The following is a 20483-nucleotide window of genomic DNA, read 5'->3' as shown; positions in this document are numbered from 1 at the left end:
GTTTAATTTGACTAAACATGGGTCTAGACTTTTATCCTAGTTTTATTCGACTGAAGAGGCATGCAGGGGCTGTACGATTTTTCATTGAAGGAACCGGTCTCAAAACATACTTGATACTGTATATGGGGCAAATGCATGTGTGCACATTATGACATGGAAAGCTGTCCAAATGGCTTTGCGTTGCAATTGTCTTGTTAACAAGTGCCTACACAAACAGCTTATAGCCGAATGACCCAGAAAGATCCATAGATTAAGATACTGCTAGATCGAGCCGAGAAATGGAACTCCTCCCTTCTTAAAGTCGCCCGAGTTGATATTTCTCTTAACAAATCGGTTATCGCAACTGACAAAAAATGAGCAGTATTCGTCAGATACATTCTAAAGCTAAACTCTTCCATACTGATTTTCGCAAAACCTGTGCTAAAAAAATGCCAAAAGCGTCAAAAATACGAAACTTAATAATGTACATAACGCAATCCTCAAGACTATTATTTACCTGTGACGTATGCGCGCTTTATGTCACGGGAGAGCCAATTTCACGTGATTTTAACTTCCGCGCATTTCAAAACAAAGAAGAACTTCTAAATAATACAAGCAAATTACAAACGAATTATTCCTACGGATAGCCCTAACAAAGTGATTAAAAAACATGTTTTGTCTTAATGGATAAACGAGGATCATTGTGTATTGATTATCATGTTCGTAAAAAGTCAAAATGCAAGCTGATTGCATAAAAACGATTTCTCAGATCAGAGCGAATTCAATAAGGCAGATTTGTGGATTGAAAACAAACGGAGTTTTTATCAAGCTTGATGAAAGTTTATATAAATGTGTCAAGTAATATGCATAGATATTGACAAAACGCTGCAAAAAACATTACGACGCTATGTTCTGTCTCTTTGCTTGTCCCATTGTAAACGGGTAATGACATGATTATTCATCATTCATGCAAATGGCGTTGTAAACATATATGCAATGGTCACGTGGTTTTACATGTGACCCGCGCGTGTTTAAATTTAGATTATTTCTGTGCATGCATTAAAATTGAAAAGCTGTATCTTTGTACTGAATTTGGGCATTTCTTGACCGAGTTTGACCAATTTTTTTGCACATCTGACATAAAAACAAACACATTTTGACTCATAATCACTTTTTGCGACACATAACAAAAATGGGAAAATATACCAAAATCAACTCGGGCGGCTTTTAGGGCAAGACGACACTAGAAGATGCTACATGTTCTGAGATTTTGATCAAACACGAGACGGCTACAGAGAGGAAAAACATGAACTTTCCCAGACCGTAAATGCAAGCCTATTATGGGGGAATGATCAGCGTATTTTCAGCATGGCAATGATGTGTATAAAGGCGGATCGGACTTGGTGTTGGCTGATGCATTTGCAGACAATGTCCGATTGTCTGTCTGTCTGCGCAGCTGGGAACTTCAATTAATTACGATCTCATATTACTGTCTGCAGCAAATGAGCAACCTCGAGGAAACGCACCCAGACCTTCATCGAAAGTTCATTGACGGTTTTCACGTTGATGTTGTCATTGGGCAAACATTGATATAGTCTCTTAAGAGCACAGGTGGTCTGACGTGCAGCAGAGGATGACCGAGGACATGCAAAACCTTTGGACCCTTTCTGTACCTGTAACATCAAAGTACACCAGTGCGATGAAGGAGTTCACGGACCTGACCTTTCCTACATGCCCATAGCACAAAGACTCAGCTTAGGCGTGCATTATAAGAGAATCTTCTGATCTCGAGAAAATGCAGATATAGATTACAGCTTGCTCACGCTACAAAGCTGATCCTACTCTTAGAAACATTGTCAGTGGGATAGTGGTTGTGTCAGGTGTGAATGTTCATGCATTTGAGACGGTTCCTAACAAGATCCTAAGAGATATCAAAGGAATGTTGGCCTTTGCTTATAAATTTAGGAGAAAAGCATAGCACAAACTCTTGGAAATAACGCGCAGGTAAAATTGCTTAGGATCATGCCCCTCTTTCCAAGGTTTCTTGGTAGTGTCAAAATATGGATATCTTTCTCATGAAGACATACTGTCGTATGAACTGAGCACCCATCGACCCTCCTGCCATCTGTGTAGCCAAGAACATACTTTCGTGAGGCAGACACGCCTCAAATCGTCCAGGCAATTAGAGATCATGCTACAGACGCGTCAATTGAGGCTGTGATGAGCTGTATTCCTGAAACAGATCGTTACGTGTTTGATGGTCGCTCTTTGCTCCATCGTTTACCATGGAAAAAAGGGTGACACATATAACGCAATATCTGAGTCTTATGCAGATTTCACTGTAAGGCATTACACAGTGGGGTTCTTTGGTTACGAAGACGTTCCTTCTATCAAAGACAATACACCAGAGACGGTGAAAAAGCGTGAACCCTATTGTGAGTTTCACCAAAGAAACATAATACTCGTGCAAAAAGGATGGCTTTTTGTCTCGTGACAAAAACAAGGCAGGCATGATTGCTCAAACCAGCACAGCTCTGACTTAAAAGGAATTTAAAGTTGTTCTGTCACCAGGGGATGCAGACGTTGATATTGTTAAAACAACACTGGAACGATCACCTCATAGCACCACAACGTTGGTGAGTGAGGATACAGATTTGCTTATCTTTCTCCTGCATTAATCGTAAAGGGACAATAATACCATCTACTTTGGCTCTGACGTAAACAATAATAGGAACACAAAGTGTATACTATTAACCTCTTAAAAGAACTTAAAGGACACAAAGTAGACAATTAGTTGCTCTTTGTCCTTGCTTTCTCCGGCTGTGATCAAACTTCAAAGGCTTTCGGCATTGAAATAAATCAGTATTTCGGAAATTAAAAAAACCCTGTCCCTATCATAAAGTCATTTGCTAGTTCCTTCCTTCTTCCAAACGAGTCTAAAAAGGAAATATCAAAACTTGGGCACTTCCTGATGGTTTATCTGTTTTGTGGCAAGCCTAATGATTCCTTAGAATTGCTGCGCAATAACATTTGCACAAAGAAAGTGGCTACTGACATAAACATGCGTCACTCCTGATCAACTTCCACCAACATCGATAACAACTGTTTTCCAAAGCCAACGCGTATATATTAAAGCCTCTATAACGCTAAAAAATCTACAAAAATTCCGTAATATAGTTCGTACAATATCAGTGTTCCTTATAGCAATAGCCAATTGCGACGCTAGATGTAGTCTGGTTACATAGATTTAACAAGATATAAAATGCTATTTTTATTTATGTGTGGCAAAATAAATTCCATGTTATTTCCCGCAACGATGTCTGTTCATACGACACATGAACACTAAATTGGTACATGAACTCAAATGAATGTCTCAAATATATAGTTCAACAAAAAATAAAAAATTGCATTGTGTATCTTGTTAAATCTATATTACCTGAGCACATCTAACGTTGAAATGTTCGCTATTGCTGTAAGTAATACTGATTATTTATATGTTGACTTTATTAAACGATATATATATTAAGCAATTTTGGTTGATGTTTGAGTGTTAAAGAGGTTTTAGATCATTTAGATCATGGCATGCATGAGGATGAAACATACTATGAAACCGAAAGTAAGGGAATGGAAGCAGAACAACAACCAGTTAATTCCAATAATGACCAAAAAATGCTGCACCCGAAAAACAATTGAAAATAATCCATGGTAACTCTTTGTAGGATGTAAATTCTCTCGATGCAACTGCAGGCGCTATGGACTGCACTGCACGTTGTACGTGGCTCTCGCCAAACTTAAAAGTGACAGTGTTTTCATTATTATCTGAAACAACCGATTTTTTTAATAAAGCAACAGATTAGGCCGGGGGTCTAGGGGGCCGCCTAGGCCCCCCGTGGGTCCAGGGCAACGCCTGGTAGGGGGTTCAGGGGGGCGAAGCCCCCCGAGAAAAAAATGAATATGCAACTTTGGCTAATAGATATCAGTGCTCTGGCTGAAATTCATGATTGACAAAAAGGAAATAAGACAAGAGAAGAAAACAATATTATTTTTTTTATTAAAATTAAGTTTACCTGATGAGAACTTCACATTTTATTTACATCTCGCAAGAGACTAGTCAGAGTCACTATCACTGTAACTGGCACTGCTGCTAGAATCTGAATCATCCTCTAAATTAAATGTCTTAATAGCTGCTTTGATCTCTTCCCTCAATTCTTCCTGATCTAATAACATGACAGGGTCTGTTTGAACACAAGTGTCACTAGTAGAAGGAGTAGCTGAACCTATTTTCTTTTTCACTGACAAAGGTTCTGCTAATTTTTTTCTATTTTTAATACTGAGCCATTTCGAAACTGCCTGCTTAACAATGTCACCAGAATCCTCGCATCTTGGCCCATTTATAGTCACCTGTAACAAAGCTTCTAACATGTCATTGGATATTCTATTCCTGTGTATAGTTTTAATATTTTTTAAAGAACTTGCTCCTCTCTCCGGCCAGGCATTTGTGACAGGAAGTGAAGCTGCAACTTCAGCAATAAATGTTAACTTGGGGAAGAACTGCTTATAAATAGGGACAGATAGCAGTTGTATTAAACACCTCTCTGTGCTTGTCATCTTGGATGTAGAGTTATGTGGAAATTTTGGTTTTAAAATATCCCTAAGATGGTATTTCATTCCATTCCACTCTGTTTTAAGCTGATCAGACAATTCTTCTCCATTTTCTCCTCTGTAGAAATGTCTAGCAAGTATCTGTACTTCTCTATTACCATATTCCTTAAACTGTGCTGTATCATTTGGAATACCCTGGATATCAAAAATACTAAATGAGGTTATGATTTCTGAAGTATCAGTAAACCTTCGGTCAATATTGTTTTTCAAAGCAGCAATGTAATTTTTGAATAAAGACTGAATTTCATTCATGGCTTTTGAGTTCAAAGAGAGTTCAGCACTGATGTTATTAATTGAGTCTATATCACTTTGCAAAGCCGTAATTGGTGTTTCTTCTTGAAGAATACTATCAAGTTTGTCTTTTGCACTATTGACTTCAGGGATAATGGCAGAAAAATTGAAAGAGCTACTCTGGAAAACTCTTGACAGATGTGACAACACAGGAAGTATATGTCTCAGAATGTAAATAACACCAAGAAATTTTATGTTTCTTATTTTCTTAGAAAGTCCCAAAGCATCTTCAGTTTTAGCAAGATCTAAAGTTTGTAATAAAGCTTCATAGTCATTGTAGACTGCTGTAACAGAAGAATCAAGACTTAACCACCTGGTCCTACAGGCTTTCTTCAAGCGTGAAGCAACTTTCTTAGATGCACCTTTACTCAAATTTAATCCTTTAAGTTCCATCTGTACCTTAAGATAACATGCCATTCTTTTGGGTGAGTTTTCAAAATAGTTCCACAACTGCCTTAGAACAAGTTCTACTTCTTTCACATACTTTATGCCTTCATTGCTGTCTGTACAAGAAAGGGCGAGTTTATGACATATACAGTGAACATTTATAAGAGTTGGGCACTTCTCTCTAAGTAATGTAGCAACCCCTCCTTTTTTCCCAACCATTACCGATGCGCCATCAGAGGAAAATCCTGTAAATTTACCAAGATCAAGCCCACTTGTGTTTATTGACTCAAGAAGAAGATCAGAGATGGCCTTGGCATTTGCTGAAGAATAATGTTCAAAAATGTTCTGACAAGAAAGAAATGATGTTTGCACACTGCCTAGCTCCTGATCAAAATACTGAATAAATGTAATCAAATGTTCTGTCACGCTAATATCTGATACTTCATCTGTCAGCAAACCATATGCTTGGGCCTTGTGAGCTTTCTCTATTACACTATCCTTGACTGTATCACCAAGTAACAGAAAAAAATCCCTTTGTGAACCAGCAGACTTGTGGTTAAAAAATCTTAAATTCTCATACTCAAAGACATTTTCAATCATATCTAACAATGGCAACAATTTCCTATTTGAAACAAAGTTTTTCATAAGAAAGTAAACAGTGGAAAAAACTTTTTCATATAAAGACGATTCAACATTCTTTTTGTGACACACTTCAGTATGAAAAATTGACAATTTCTGAACCATTTCTGTTTCAATGGCTGATTTGTGCATTTGAGAAGCAGCATGAACTTTAAGAGCATCCTCCAAGAATCTAGTAGCAGGTGTGGTAACAAAAACATCTCTTTTGTTTAATTTATGCTTTAAGTTATGCTTTTTACATAATATACAGTACATTCCCTGCCCCTCAACAAATGACAGCCACCAATAATCAGTTAACTTGCTATGATTAAACTTTTTTGGTGAAAGTCTTTTCTTTTCAGAGTCAGAAATATCGCTGCAGAAAGCTTGTTGACATAAATATCGACTGTGAACTTTGTTGGTACAACTTTCAAATAATGACTGTGTCAAAGTAAGACACTCATCATCAGTAAAAGGCTTGTGCTTTTCTTGACTCCCAGAATCTGATGATTTTTCCGAACTGGTAGGCTTATCCGTATCTGTCATATAACTCCCTGAAACTGTCAGCTGATCTATGTTGCTATCACTCCCTGAAACTGTCGGCTGATCTATGTTGCTCTGCAATGGTGTCACATCAACTGCCATTGCTTCACTAGTGTTTAGGTTCGCAGAACCATCATCTGAGCCTTCAAAAGATCAAAACAGATTAAATTGCCTTGAGCAGTTTTTTCATCATCATATTTTTTCATATCTTTTTTATTTTATTATCCATATCATTTTATTTGAAAATTTAGTGATCAAATTATATTATTAAATTATTTGAACAGATCACCTTCTATCATCATTATATGTTGAGTTTTTGGTACCTAAATATAAATTTACTCATAAAGCAAGAACACAATCAAACTAATATTTACATTGTAGTAATTAATATGACAGGTCTAAGTACAGACAATTTATATGTTTCCCTTTGTATTAAATTTATTAAATGAAAATTGTCCTCTGCTCCATTACAATGGCAAACGAAGTCATAATTAATGTAAGAAGCTGTCAATCCTTACTTAATTTAAAACTAGATCTATATGACAAAAACACCCGCAACAAACAAACAACAACTTCAAACAAGGGTGATTGTGTCAAACTATAAACAGTTGAATACAATTCTGATAATGCGGAAAACTTACCCTCTTTTGAGCGATAAAACCATAACAACAAACGGCACTAAGAAAAGTCACAACAATCGTGAAAGAAGCCGATCTACAACAGCGAAAAAAAGATAACGAGAACCAAAACAAATATAACAGATAGTTATTGAACAATAACTAACAATATAAACAAACAGAAAAATCAACTGTGTCATTTTCTTTCTAACCAGATTTAGCTTTAAAGCCAAAGTCTAAAAGACTGAGTTTTCTTTTCTTGCCACCAGACTCCATGCTGAATTTGTACATCGGTTTCTGTTATAACGCTTCTGATTCGCTCTTTCGTTTTAGACCGACGAATCGTCAACGATGTTTTAATAAAAACCGCGCGGTGTGCAATATTTCTGTTAAAACACTTCTGATTAGCTCTTTCGTTTTAGACCAACGAATCGTCAACGATGTTTCATAAAAACGGTGCGGTGTGACACCACTAAATTTATTTCACTATCGGATAAAAAACAACCGATTTTTCGAGATTTTCAACCGATGATATGGATCGCCAATCGGTTAATAATGAAAACACTACTGTGATAATTTGAACAATGCTTTAGAGGTCTGAACTAAGGAGGAGGAGGACGACATCGACAATTTAACAACCTGAGAAAATGCCATGGGCAAAGGTGATAGTGGACAGCTGAATGTCATACATTGAATTTCATGATTATTCAACTTCTAAGTGATATCAACAATTCAATCAAAGTGTTTATTGTCTCCGAAACTATGGTGTTTGACATATCAATCATTACGTTTCAGTCAAAAGTTAGGACCTGTTGACCTTCGTATTGTTTCGGTGGCAATTTTAAACGCAATGTTGGATTTCGGTGTAATTTAATAAACTTAAACTATGCCTGATGATGTTTATGTGTTCGTTGCCCCCTAAAATCTTGGTATAGACACTAACATGATCAAATTTGAGTAGATACTTACAAAGTTATGATCATTAAAAGGCTTTGACGGCCATCTTGGTGGCCATATTGAAAAAATCTACTTTGCAAAAGTCTGTTGTCGGTAAACTTTTGATATGTTATTAGGTACCTTTTACCCTACTAGGATCAGTTAAAATACTTTTTGTAGCAATTTTTTGGGAGTCAAAGTGTATTTTGACCCTACTTATGAAAAAATAAAAATCATTTAAATAGTTTAACACCATATAAAACTCATGAGATTGAGATCCTGTCTTCCGCCTTAGAGCATCAATACTTATCTATTTTACCTGTTTCAACTTGTTGTTTTGAATTTCGTATTTTTAAGAAACTGGATTCCAAAAACGAAATGTATTGATTAGTTTCGCCTATCCTGTATTTCATCCACAACAACGGAAGTCATATAAGTAGCTGAAAAGACACGTTTAGAAATTACGCTAAAAGAACGTTTCGAAATGACTCTGTAGCGTTGATAATGTCAGCATTGTATTTCAGACTGTTCTTTCAACAAAAACAAGTCACAGTATTGTACTTTGTTGTATATCATTGAGAAACTTTGTAATAACATGAATTCCTTTTCAATAATGTCTTGACACACTATTCTTCCATCATTGCCTCATCAACAAGCATTCAAAAACGTCTGTAAACAAATTAAGCTTAATTATTTCGTTTTGAATTGTTTAAAAAAAGTTAAGGCTGATGATGTTAAATCAAATTTGTTGTGACCATGATAACATAATTTATGTCCGATTGTATAGCAACATGCCATAATTTGTCATAAATTTGTCTGTATATTTCACCCCACACCAGAAGTGTTAGCCTGGACACAAATTAATCGTATTTTGTTTTAATTTTGTTCATCATTATCATCAATCCCTTGATCAGTTTTGCCATTAATGGGAAATTAGTCAGGTCTGTTGTGTGCTGCTGAGAGTAATTCATCCAAACGAAGGGATTTCCACTCTTTTACATTTTCCATCCAGATTTTCTTCTGACGGCTTCGACGTCGACCTCCCTCTAATGTGCCCTGGAGAACACTCTTGAACAGAGAGTCGTGCCTGGTGACGTGTCCAAACCAAGCCAGCTTTCGTCGTTTGACGGTCGCCAGTATGGGCTCTTGTTAGCCAACAAGTGTTGCAGTCATGTTCCGGACATACTCGTTGGGCTTGTGCTCCATGTAGGAGATGCGGAGCAGTCTTAGAAGACATTTATATTCAAATGCATATATCCTGCGTTCTGTGTCCGTTTGAAGCGTCCATGTCTCGCAACCGTAGAGTAGGATGGAGACTACGACGGCGATTTTCAACTGGGAAGCTGATGGAACTTCTTGACCACTACCTGCTCAGTGTGGCAAGCGCTGCGATCGCCATGGCAATTCGTTTTCGGACCTAAGCGGTACTTATACCATCCTTGGACATGGTTGCGCCCAAGTACTTGAAGCTGGTCACTTCTAGCTTTTCGCCGTTCATGATGCTGTCTGCACTGGTGTTTGTCGTGCTGTTCACCAAGATCTTCGACTTCTCCGTGCTGACCTCCATCTTGTATGCCACTGCTCTTTTATAGAGTCTGTTGGTGAGACTTGAAGTTCACTGTTGGTGCCACCCATGAGGTTTGCATTAGGTACTCGTTGCGTTCATCACTCGCTACAAAAAGTAGCCTTTGACAACACGATTCTTATTTTGTACTGAAATTTAGCATTAAAAAGTATATAACAACGCAAAACATACAACTGTTGTTTAATTCATTCGTTTGTGTACGTTTATACCTGAAGATAGATCAAATACGGGTCAGCAATATAAGGCATACAATAAACTTACCTGGGCATTTGTCGGCGTGGATGGAGAATGCTGAACCTGGAGCACTGTGGTGCCGAAACGTCCAGTCAAACATAGACAACATAAAACATAACATAAAAGTGTGTCCTGTCCCGTTGTCACTTCTTCCCTCGTTGTGTTGTTTCAGACTTAGCGTCAACTAAAACACCAATAAGGAAGTGCTCCTTTTCTTCTTTACTAAGTTCTCACATAGTAAACACATGTTCTTGAATTTGGCCAAGAGAAAAGTTGTTCTCATAGTGCTTTTTGCATCCACATCCTTGCATGAACTTGTGAAATAGACAAATTCATCACAATCCTGTATTACATGCTCGGGATCACTGTCACTGCCTTCATCTTCCTGGCTGACTTGTATCAGAGCTGATGGAGCACGGGAAACAAAGGACTCTGGGCGGTCTCTTTCATGGTCTGAGTCACTAAGAGTCTGTGACGCGTACGGGGCGGAAACCGTCGTTCTACCAAAATGCTTAGAGTAGTGACTCTCAAGTTCCTTAAAAAATCAAATAACGTATAACATTTCTTTAAACATCGGCGAGCATTGAAGTGCATTAATTGTTACCAGAAATCTTAATTTGATTTACCCATATAGAGTTTGGGACCTCAATGTGTCAAAATCAAGTATTTATTGAAAACACATTTATTATCGTATTAATTACGTACGAAAATTTAGATCGATTAAACAGAAGGAAAAGAAACTATTTCTTATTGATTTATGCTGTTGAGTAGTATATTAAAGCTTCCAATTTCTATTAATTTGCCGCGTGTTTTATCATTTTTCAAACGTTACATCTTAAAATATTCCTGATTATCTTCTACCTTAATTTGAATATAAAATATGTTTATACGCTTTATTCTTGCCACACTTATAAACACTGTCATAACAAAAACAAAGAAAGGCAAATTTCTAAGAAGCCGTGAACTGGATGACGCAATACAGTGCGGATTTCGGTAGCGTAGCTAATCGTTTTTACATAACGTCGAGTTAAATCGTTGTTGTAAACATATTGAATGAGGTTTTCTGTTAAAATATACACCCATGAAATATTGCTATCAAGTAAAAGATAACGTTTGTTGATAAGAACATGCAATTGGTTTAGGCAATGTGTGTTTTAAAGCCGTACAGTTTGTTCTTATTTGTTTGTATCGCTACGTCTCTGCATACACTTTGCAGTGGTGAAAGAGAAAACAATATGGCTGAACATAAGAGCAAGTTAACTAAACCATCATACATGAAATATGTCGTATCGCTTTAAAACATAATGCATGCTATTAACAGTAACAGGTTATTTTTATAATACAACACCAAACTAGTATTTATTTTTTGGAAAATGACGTATGAACATATTCGACAAGGTCAGTACTGACTTAGACAATTCATAGGGTTGTTATAAGTTATGTAAATTATAGTAAAGCAGGCGATAAATTAAGAGAGTGGCAAATATACTTACATCAAACCATTGGTCCATATCACCGAAATTCCATTTCGAATTAAACAAAATAAAAACAACTTTGCGCGTAAAACATGTGCAAATGTCCACAAAAACACATGACGTAATTTCGTAATTTTATTAATGACGTTGTAAATGTTATTAAGTCAGGTTTTCACGAGACGCGATATATATATATATATATATATATATATATATATATATATATATAGTTATATATATAAGGACACAGGGACGACACTTTCCACCTAACTTGATGTTGAATAACAGAAACTTACGTAAAAGGAAAATTTCAATAAAAGAGGAAAATGTCCTTCCTGATTGGCCTGTGCGAACAGATCATGCTAATCTGGGACGACACTTTAAGCACATGCATAAAGCCCAGTTGTACCACAGCGCCAATATATTTAATATAATTATATAGATTTAGGCCTTAATTACAAAACAAGAACATGCTTTACCTCTACTTTTTGCCACAGTAATTTCGCCATGTCATGTTTCCGCCACATTACTGCCCAAAGGAACAAATAATTCCAGTACGGCAATATAGCGCCCTTCTCAGTTGGCACTATAGTAGATGGCTTCCAATATGGTGAGACTAAATACAACACAAAAAGACCCTAACTTAAATCCAAACGTTATTTAAGGCATGACCAAAACCTCACCAAGATCCGTGGGCATGTATGTATGTATAATTTGTTGATACCGTTAAATATCTGAAATTAGCTGTTTTGAAATGTAAGTCCAACAAGATTCGCGTAACACTCACGGCTCCATCATATACAGAAGTGAAAAGCATACTATCATATTTTATAATGTCGATACACAAATGTTAAAAAAACAAATCATTGAATTTGATAAATGATTGCATTTAAGCACTATATACTATATCATTTTATTTACATCAAGATGCATCCTTACCAGTATATACCTCGCTTCGTATTGGCCGCGCCACCATTATTCGTATTGCCTCCATAAACGGTTGAACTTCCTGAAAATACATTACATTGCGATTTCCGTGTTTACTCAGATGTTTGCTTATAGTTAAGTTTCGTTTGACGACATATGATTTTAAATACAATTGCAATTCTTTGACCCAGGCACATTCTGTGCAGAATCAACTTTGTTGATATTCAACAAACCTAAATATTTAAAACCATGTAACTGAATGTTAAACGACAACATAAAGGCATTACTCGCAAATGTTCACTGTACATTGTATAAACTGTATGTTTTTTGATGAAGAACCTTTATTTGTTGACGATTCATTAAGGAATCAATTTTTGATTAAAAAGCGAAACAAAAGTTATGCTTTTTAAGAAGCAATCTCGTTGAACACGTCCACGCCATATATAATCTTAAACGATGACTTGATAAAATATGACCTACGTGTACATATATTTGTTTAATTGAAAGTTTATTGCAATTGCCCAACTCCTATATTTAAAACGATGTTCATGACAAGTATTTATGTATGCAGTTATGTAATATAGTGTGCATGCAAACTCTCATTTGATGTTTATTCCGCTTTCCTGATTAAGTAAGCCATAGTCTTCTTATCCGTCAAATTAAGCCCAAAATTGTCGAGGAAATGATTGGATTAAGTTATTACGAGATAAGAATCGAATTAAGAAACTTAAGCTTATCACACAAAAACGCAGTCAGAAAATTGAAATTCTATAACCATCATATATGAATAAAATAATATTCCCCTAAATGTATTAAACTGGCTACAATAGATTGGCGATTACAAAATTATGAAAAGGATTCCATATATATATGAAAATTATAAAGCATGTTTTTCAGATAAATCGACACCATCGGCTCAAATAGATAAACAATGATCATCAATGGCGACGAATTGCTAGCGAAATGCCTGTCGGCAATATGTCAGCCAATTGTCAATAATGATCGGGATTTACTTACAAGTCGAACCAAGCAAATGTTTAATTTATGGCCTTGAGTGTGACCTTTACGTTTGTCCATGGGGTCGAACGTCTGCTCGGGATGTTAAACATTACTAAAAGTTTCGCCATAACCTTTGAGGTATTACACGCAACAAACCATCTCCCCAATGAGATCATTTTCGGCAAGTCATTTAAAATTGCATGAAAAATGATGAAAGTACAGCCCGGAAAAGCTGTTTTGTGTCAAAATGTGACCTTTGACATCCGAGTGTGATATTTCCTTTTGATGTAGTGAGACGCATGTGACAGACGATTTTCTTTTCTCCTCATGCTGGTCATTTGATGTAAGTTTTCTTTTATATTGCATGATGAATAACAAAGTTAAAATCCGGACAAGCGGGTATGTGGCGGAATATGACCTTTGACGTTTACGAGTGACCCTGTCCTGTATGTAGACAAGTGCTACACGCGACATGACGTCTCCTCACGGTAGTTATTTGTGGTCAAGCTGTTTCCAAATAAGTCATTTGATCTATTAGTGTCACCATAACATTTGAGGTAGAGAGACCGGTGTGCATATCGCCTCATGAGGGTTAACAAGTGTTAAGTTATTTAAAAATTGCACAATGCTAAAATATATACAATTCGGCAAAGCCCAGTATGTACGCACAGCATGCACAAACACTTCTTCGAGCGAGCTCGACAAAAATAATGCAAGTAAGACACGACTGTGGTATAGTAATACTTTCGCCAATGACCAAAGAAAGTAGGGAATTTTCATATAATTGTGCACATTACTTTATTATTAAAATTAATTAACGTTTTGGGTACTTTTACGAATTTTCGATATTTACCATGTATCTGTATCATTTTAAGATATTTGTTACACTCTTATATAAAAAATGTATAATTCGTTAATTCTGAGCGGCTTAAGGCATTATGTTGTTCCAGATTTTTCATCATTTCATTTATTTAAGCATATCCTCATTTAAACAGTGCACAATAAAAACATTATCAAAGAAATGTGTGTCATAAAAGTAAAAACATTTATTAAATTCAAATAAAATACATCTTAGGTAGTGTTACTTACGTATACATGTAGATATATTTAATGTATATACATTTGACTCAACCATCAGATTTATATATGTCTCCTTTTATTTGCAGACGAATGTATCACAGTATTATATTTTGTTTCACAGTATTATATTTTGTTTATTGCTAATTTATAAACAACGTTTCATAATGTTAACGTTTTAAATCTTGGCGAATATCAAACTAATTTTGTTGCATTATTTGTAGTAGTCACGAGTATTCACAATTATAATGCTAACACTTTTTTTTTAATTTGAATTAAATCACAATATGCATTACAAATAGATTTAAGAAATATATATATATATGATGTTATTTATGCCGTAAATTAATATCGAATACTTAAGAGGTCTAGAGAACAAATAAAATAGTGTATACGCATAGCAGTGTTAAAGCTAAAACGTTTTGTCGCATGACATGTAATGTAATCAAAGCGCTGAAGGCCTAGGGATAGATTTAGTGTGACGTAAAATGCATTTAGGATGTTTTGTCCGAATTTCTCCCTTTGTCCGAATTTATACGGATTGACCCTAGCGCTTGAGTGCAGAAGCTCAGAGACTGCAAGGAAAGATAAAAGTTGTGAATAAACTACAGTCTACATGAACGGTGGAGGACAACACGATACTGGTTGTGAGAACGATAACCTTTTGTTCAACTCTACAGATCTGGTAGAGGTTCGTCTACATAGGCGGTGAAGATATACACCAACAACAACATGGCCGCAAAAACCTGTTATTGTTTGCGTCAAATAAATACCTTTCAATAGTCTTAAATCGGGGCGTTGTCGTAGCTCTGCCGGGGTCTGTATGGGCCCCGGTGGAGCTACGGTGCCGTCTTGGTTGTTCCCGGTGCGGCGCCGGTCGTTACCGGTCCTTCCCGGTGACTCCCGGTTCATCCCGGCGGTATTAAACATTTTAATACTTTCCCGATGGAGCCCCGGTTTTCCTTGGTCGTCCTCGGTAGAGCCCCGGTTCATCCCGGTAGAGCCCGGATCACGCATAGGGGCTCCGCGGGCATCATAGTGAGACTGGGCCTTTACATTGATAAAGAACGGTGTACAGATTGTGTACGTTGTCTCACGTAGAACTTTTCGCGCTCGATTTGCGCGCTCGATCTGCGCAGTGAAATATCATATCCGGTAACTTCGTATGTTTCCGAAAATGATCATGAATATTTGTTGTTGTTTTTTTCATTTTCTTTTTCCTTGAATGTCTCGTTAACACAAATAAAATAACAATATTTTATTCTATGTTAATAAAACCAAATGTAATGTCTTAAAGTATTAGCACTCTTATGGGACATGTTGATTTTCTCTTCTTTCTTCAAATATTTCTTAGTATTGTGGTATTCTGCATTGATCATTAAAGTTTAAATACAATTCACCGAACAATATTTTTTTTTTGCCATTTCAAGTTTTGACCCCCCCCCCATTTTTTTCTTCATTTTTTCTGAACCATTTATATATAAAATTCACTCTCATTCATCCAAATATTGAACAAACAACATTTTGAGTATGTATCAATAGAAAAATGCATACTTTATACAAATATGATCGTTTATAACATGTGAGAAAAGGAATAAAGAAAAAAACAAAAACAAGTGAGGTCATAATCCTTTTTTTTTTTTTACATAAATTGTACAAAAATGGAAAAAGGAAATTACAATCGTCAAACATAGAAATCATCTACAATGTATGCTTGAATGAAAAATAAAGAAAAAAATGGGGGTCACCAGTGAAAACGAAAAGTTCCTGCTTTACAATCAAGGTTCCCCCCCCCCTTTTCCAGAAACGCCATACTGAGTTTGGGATTTTTATATGTGAGCATTAAGATGAGCTAAATGTTCAAACATTATTATAAATATATAAAAAAAGAGAAAAAGCCTATAATACACCCATAAACATACATACATCTCATATATCATATGTGACATGGAACCTTTTCAGTGAAGTAAGATTCGCTAACCTAGTTCGAATTGCACGTGAAACGCGTTCTTCTATAAATAAGACTTGAAAATGTAACAGGGAAATAATTAAAGAAAATATAATAATAAAATAATTAAGTAACAAAGCACATTTAATCATTCGATCAAACACGTTTAAATGAAAATAGATGTATCAATTTATCAATGACTAGTGATATTAGTGATAACATTAAACTTTATTATATGACAAACAAAACAAGGGCTGTTTGTAAAACATGCATGCCCCCCATATGGGCTGTCAGTTGTAGTGGCAGTCATTGTGGTAATACGTTAGAGACCTTAAAATCTACCAGTCATGATCAATGTACCTATGAAGTTTCATGATCCTAGGCCTAATTATTCTTGAGTTATCAACAGGAAACCATTAAACTGTTTTTTGAGTCACTGTGAAATTGACCTTTGACCTAGTGACTTGAAAATTAATAGGGATCATCTTCCAGTCATGATCAATGTACCTATGAAGTTTCATGATCCTACATGTCCCTTGCTACACTTTGGTGGATTGGGGCCGGGGCCCTTAAAGGGGGGGATTTCGCGTCGTTTTGGGCGAAAAGGGGAATTTTAGAAGATCGTTTCACCAATTATTCAGCACTTAAAATTGCTATATTTTAATGTAATTTACATAAATATACATTTAATCAAAGGTTAATAGCACAATACCAGCTAAAATAAAAGTATAAAAAATCTTTTTCTTTTGAGGGGGGGGGGGATTTTTAGCTGAATTAGGGGGAAAAAGTATACTATTTTAAGGGGGAGGGAAACGGCAAAATGAGGGCCCTGTTCTAGGCGTAAGCATTATTGAGTTATCATCCGGAAACCATTTTACCATTTCTAGTCATTGTGACCTTGACCTTTGACCTAGTGACCTGAAAAATCAATAAGGGTCATCTGCCAGTCATTATCCAAATACCTTTGATGTTTCATGATGATAGGTGTTAGCATTTTTTAGTTATCATCCGGAAACCATTTTACTGTTTCGAGTCACTTTTACCTTGACCTTTGACCTAGTGACCTGAAAATCAATAGGGGTCATCTGCCAGTCATGATCAATGTACCTATGAAGTTTCATGATCCTATGCGTAAGCATTCTTGAGTTATCATCCGGAAACAATTTTACTATTTCGAGTCACTGTGTCCTTGACCTTTGACCTAGTGACATGAAAATCAATATGAGTCATTTGCCAGTCATGATCAATGTATCTTTGAAGTTTCATGATCCTATGCCTAAGCATTCTTGAGTTATCATCCGCAAACCATTTATCTATTTCGAGTCATTGTGACCTTGACCTTTGACCTAGTGACCTGAAAATCAATAAGGGTCATTTGCCAGTCATGGTCAATGTCCCTATGAAGTTTCAGGATCCTAGGCCTAAGCGTTCTTGAGTTATCATCCGGAAACCATCTGGTGGACGGACCGACAGACCTACGGACCGACCGACATGTGCAAAACAATATACCCCCTCTTCTTCGAAGGGGGGCATAACAAATATATGATTGTCCTGGTAGTTCTTTGAAAAACTTTGACATTTTGGAATAAGTGTCTCCAAAAGACGTTTTGCATTGGTGACCCTGGGCTGACCGTCAGAGTTATTCATTATGAAAATGTTCTTGAGGCCATTGCGTTCAAAGATCATTTTAAGATGCATAAGGTTGAGTCCAGCGCCAGCTTTAATATTAATGTTGTTGCAGCATTGAACAAATGACTGTAAACAAGAACACTCAGTGACTGCAAGTTCCTAGCTTTTTTCTGAATTTTCCCACATGGCTACAGTCATCAAACAAGCATAAATCCACTTTATCCCCTTTTACTGCTCACCAACATTATTAAATTTTGTAAGTGACACGGGTTCTAAACGTTATTCTTGACAGTGGTCAAAATTCTAAAGCGTTTGACATTCGTATTTCCAGGAATCGTTTTCATAAATATCAACACTGCCATGCATAAGTTGACGTTTATCATTAACTCCAGTCGCATTAATATGAACAATAATAAGACTTTTATTAATCTTTCTCTTTCAATATAGCAAAGTGCTTTTTCTTTAAACGACCCAATCTGTCAGGTACAATGTTGGCCATATTTGTTGTCATTTTAGTTAGCTTGCAGGTCCTACATTTAGAATTTCAAAGCGTATTTATAGAATTTTCGTAGTTTTCCGCACATTCCCGAAAAACGTTCGGAGTGACGGATATGTACGTAATAAGGCGATATTGCACGAAGCTTATTAGAGTGCTAATACCTTAAAAAATGTATCTGAAAAAAATATTCTTTACTGTCTCCGTAGACACTCGTATCTTTTCGGCCTAGACCGTCAAGTGAGGAACTTATTCTTGCATGAATATGCAAACAATAATAAAAACTATGTCGCAGCCAATGCTTAGCAATTTTGCTTCAATAATATTTTATTACAGGTTTTATGACACTGTCATGTTTTATAGTGATGTTCTGTATTTACACGGCGGATTATTGAAATCTGCGAAGAACTTCTTTCGAAGAACTTATTTGATTGCGCCAAGTTGTAAATCGTATTTTTCGAATTCATTCATTCGTGGGTTTTGGCAGCCAGCCAATTCTGACTGTCTCAGAAATTTGTATCATTACTATGGCCTTAGGGCTTCGCCCCAGGCCAAAAACAATAACTAAAGCTACTTGCTCTACGAATTGGACCCCTCTGGACACTAACTGATGCGTACCTTGTTTCCGGGAGAATTGTCTAACTGAAACATATATAGTCGGCGTCAGGCAATGACATCGAATGAAATAACGTGTGTAATAGGTTACATTATAACAATATTGACCTTAATAAAAAAATAAGTGTAACGGTATAGCACCCGTGTTAACGGAAGCATGTTAAAAATGTCTTAAATGATACAGATACATGGTAAATATCGAAAATTCGTAAACTACACATGTTTCCTACTCAAAAATTTGGACTTTTGCATTCAAAAAAAGTACAAAAACTAATAAGAAAGAAAAGCAGACTACCTTAGTTTTCAACTTTTTAACTCCCAGCAATCCATTTTCACAGCAGACCTGAAAAATTATTTACGTTTCTGACAATCTTATTCAAAAAGGCCCAGTTTTTTTTTGATCTACCAATATCTATCAGATGCTAGAACCAGTCAACACTTATTTTGTTCACATATTTATATTTCAAATTGTTTATTGAGTGTTTTGGGCGGTCAATAATGAGTTAAGTGTATCCTACTATCTTCCTTAAATACCTTGAACAGCTTTAAAGCGGATATAATTTAACATCTTATAATTTTAATACACACAAGCCATTTAACAATTATTCAACTGACCTTATCGTAAAATGTTTCGAATTGAACAGCGTCTATTAAAACTGAATCCATACAGACATCCTTCTGAAGTAACCTTTCAACGACTTCGACATCATCACGAATTAAAATAAAATTGCACACAATTGTTGAGAGGACATCACTCTGTTGTAACAAAAACAAATGTAAAGACATAAGAGCTTCAACTAATTCATAAGAAGAAAAATCTTAAGATAGCACACGGTCCTTACTTTATGGCAATAAATGTTTATTTTTTTTCAAAACATAATATCACGGTCTTAATGAAATAGTCCCAACACAATGGCACGTCACACACAAATACACACGCGCACACACATGCACCCCACCCCCACCCCCCCACCCCCCCACACACACCCGCACACCCACACCCCAACACATCCACCCCCACCCCCGCACCCACATCACCCACAGCCCGCCCCAACCACACACCCACATCCCCCACCACCACCCCACCCCTATATTCACACACACCTCTACCCCCCACCCCACCCACGCACATCCACGCACACCTACACACAAACACCAACAGCCCCCCGCACAAACACACACATACACGCACGCACACACAGCGAATAGAAACAGGGTGTCATAACCTTGTGGGTTTTAACCGATTTTAAGGAGTTTTGAACGTCACACAAACTTCAAGCACAATATAAAATAATAACATAGTTATTCACAAAACATTAAATGACAATTTAATCTAGAAACTAAAGCATCACACTTAAATAACGAATTGAATAACATTGAAAGGGGAAATGGTTTAATGCAAATACTATTTAACTACCATATGGTTTAATGGATGCGAGTTAAAGATTTGAACAAAAGTTACATA

At 36.3% G+C, this 20483-nt stretch overlaps 1 protein-coding gene across 1 annotated transcript; it reads right to left on the bottom strand.

Moving 5' to 3' along the window:
• Positions 1-4086: 4086 nt before the first annotated feature.
• On the bottom strand, positions 4087-7649 carry LOC127839699 (E3 SUMO-protein ligase KIAA1586-like). The gene is made up of 3 exons (XM_052368083.1): positions 7310-7649; positions 5115-6623; positions 4087-4214 (listed from the first exon to the last, which is right to left on the bottom strand). The coding sequence occupies exons 1-3, from the start codon at positions 7386-7388 to the stop codon at positions 4087-4089; spliced, it is 1716 nt and encodes a 571-aa protein (XP_052224043.1). The 5' UTR covers positions 7389-7649.
• Between the last annotated feature and the right edge of the window lie 12834 nt (positions 7650-20483).

Source organism: Dreissena polymorpha, chromosome 7, assembly GCF_020536995.1.
Source record: "Dreissena polymorpha isolate Duluth1 chromosome 7, UMN_Dpol_1.0, whole genome shotgun sequence".
Classification (NCBI taxonomy): domain Eukaryota; kingdom Metazoa; phylum Mollusca; class Bivalvia; order Myida; family Dreissenidae; genus Dreissena; species Dreissena polymorpha.
The sequence above is the reverse complement of the archived record's forward strand: the minus strand, read 5'-3'. Positions and strand labels throughout refer to the sequence as shown.

Excerpts from the sequence above, each read along its gene's own strand:
- LOC127839699 (XM_052368083.1), bottom strand. The coding sequence starts at position 7,388 with ATGTACAAATTCAGCATGGAGTCTGGTGGCAAGAAAAGAAAACTCAGT. Across the intron at positions 6,624-7,309 it reads TGGCTTTAAAGCTAAATCTG|GCTCAGATGATGGTTCTGCG; the intron begins GTTAGAAAGAAA and ends GATCTTTTGAAG. Across the intron at positions 4,215-5,114 it reads AAGAAACATAAAATTTCTTG|ACCCTGTCATGTTATTAGAT; the intron begins GTGTTATTTACA and ends GTGTTCAAACAG.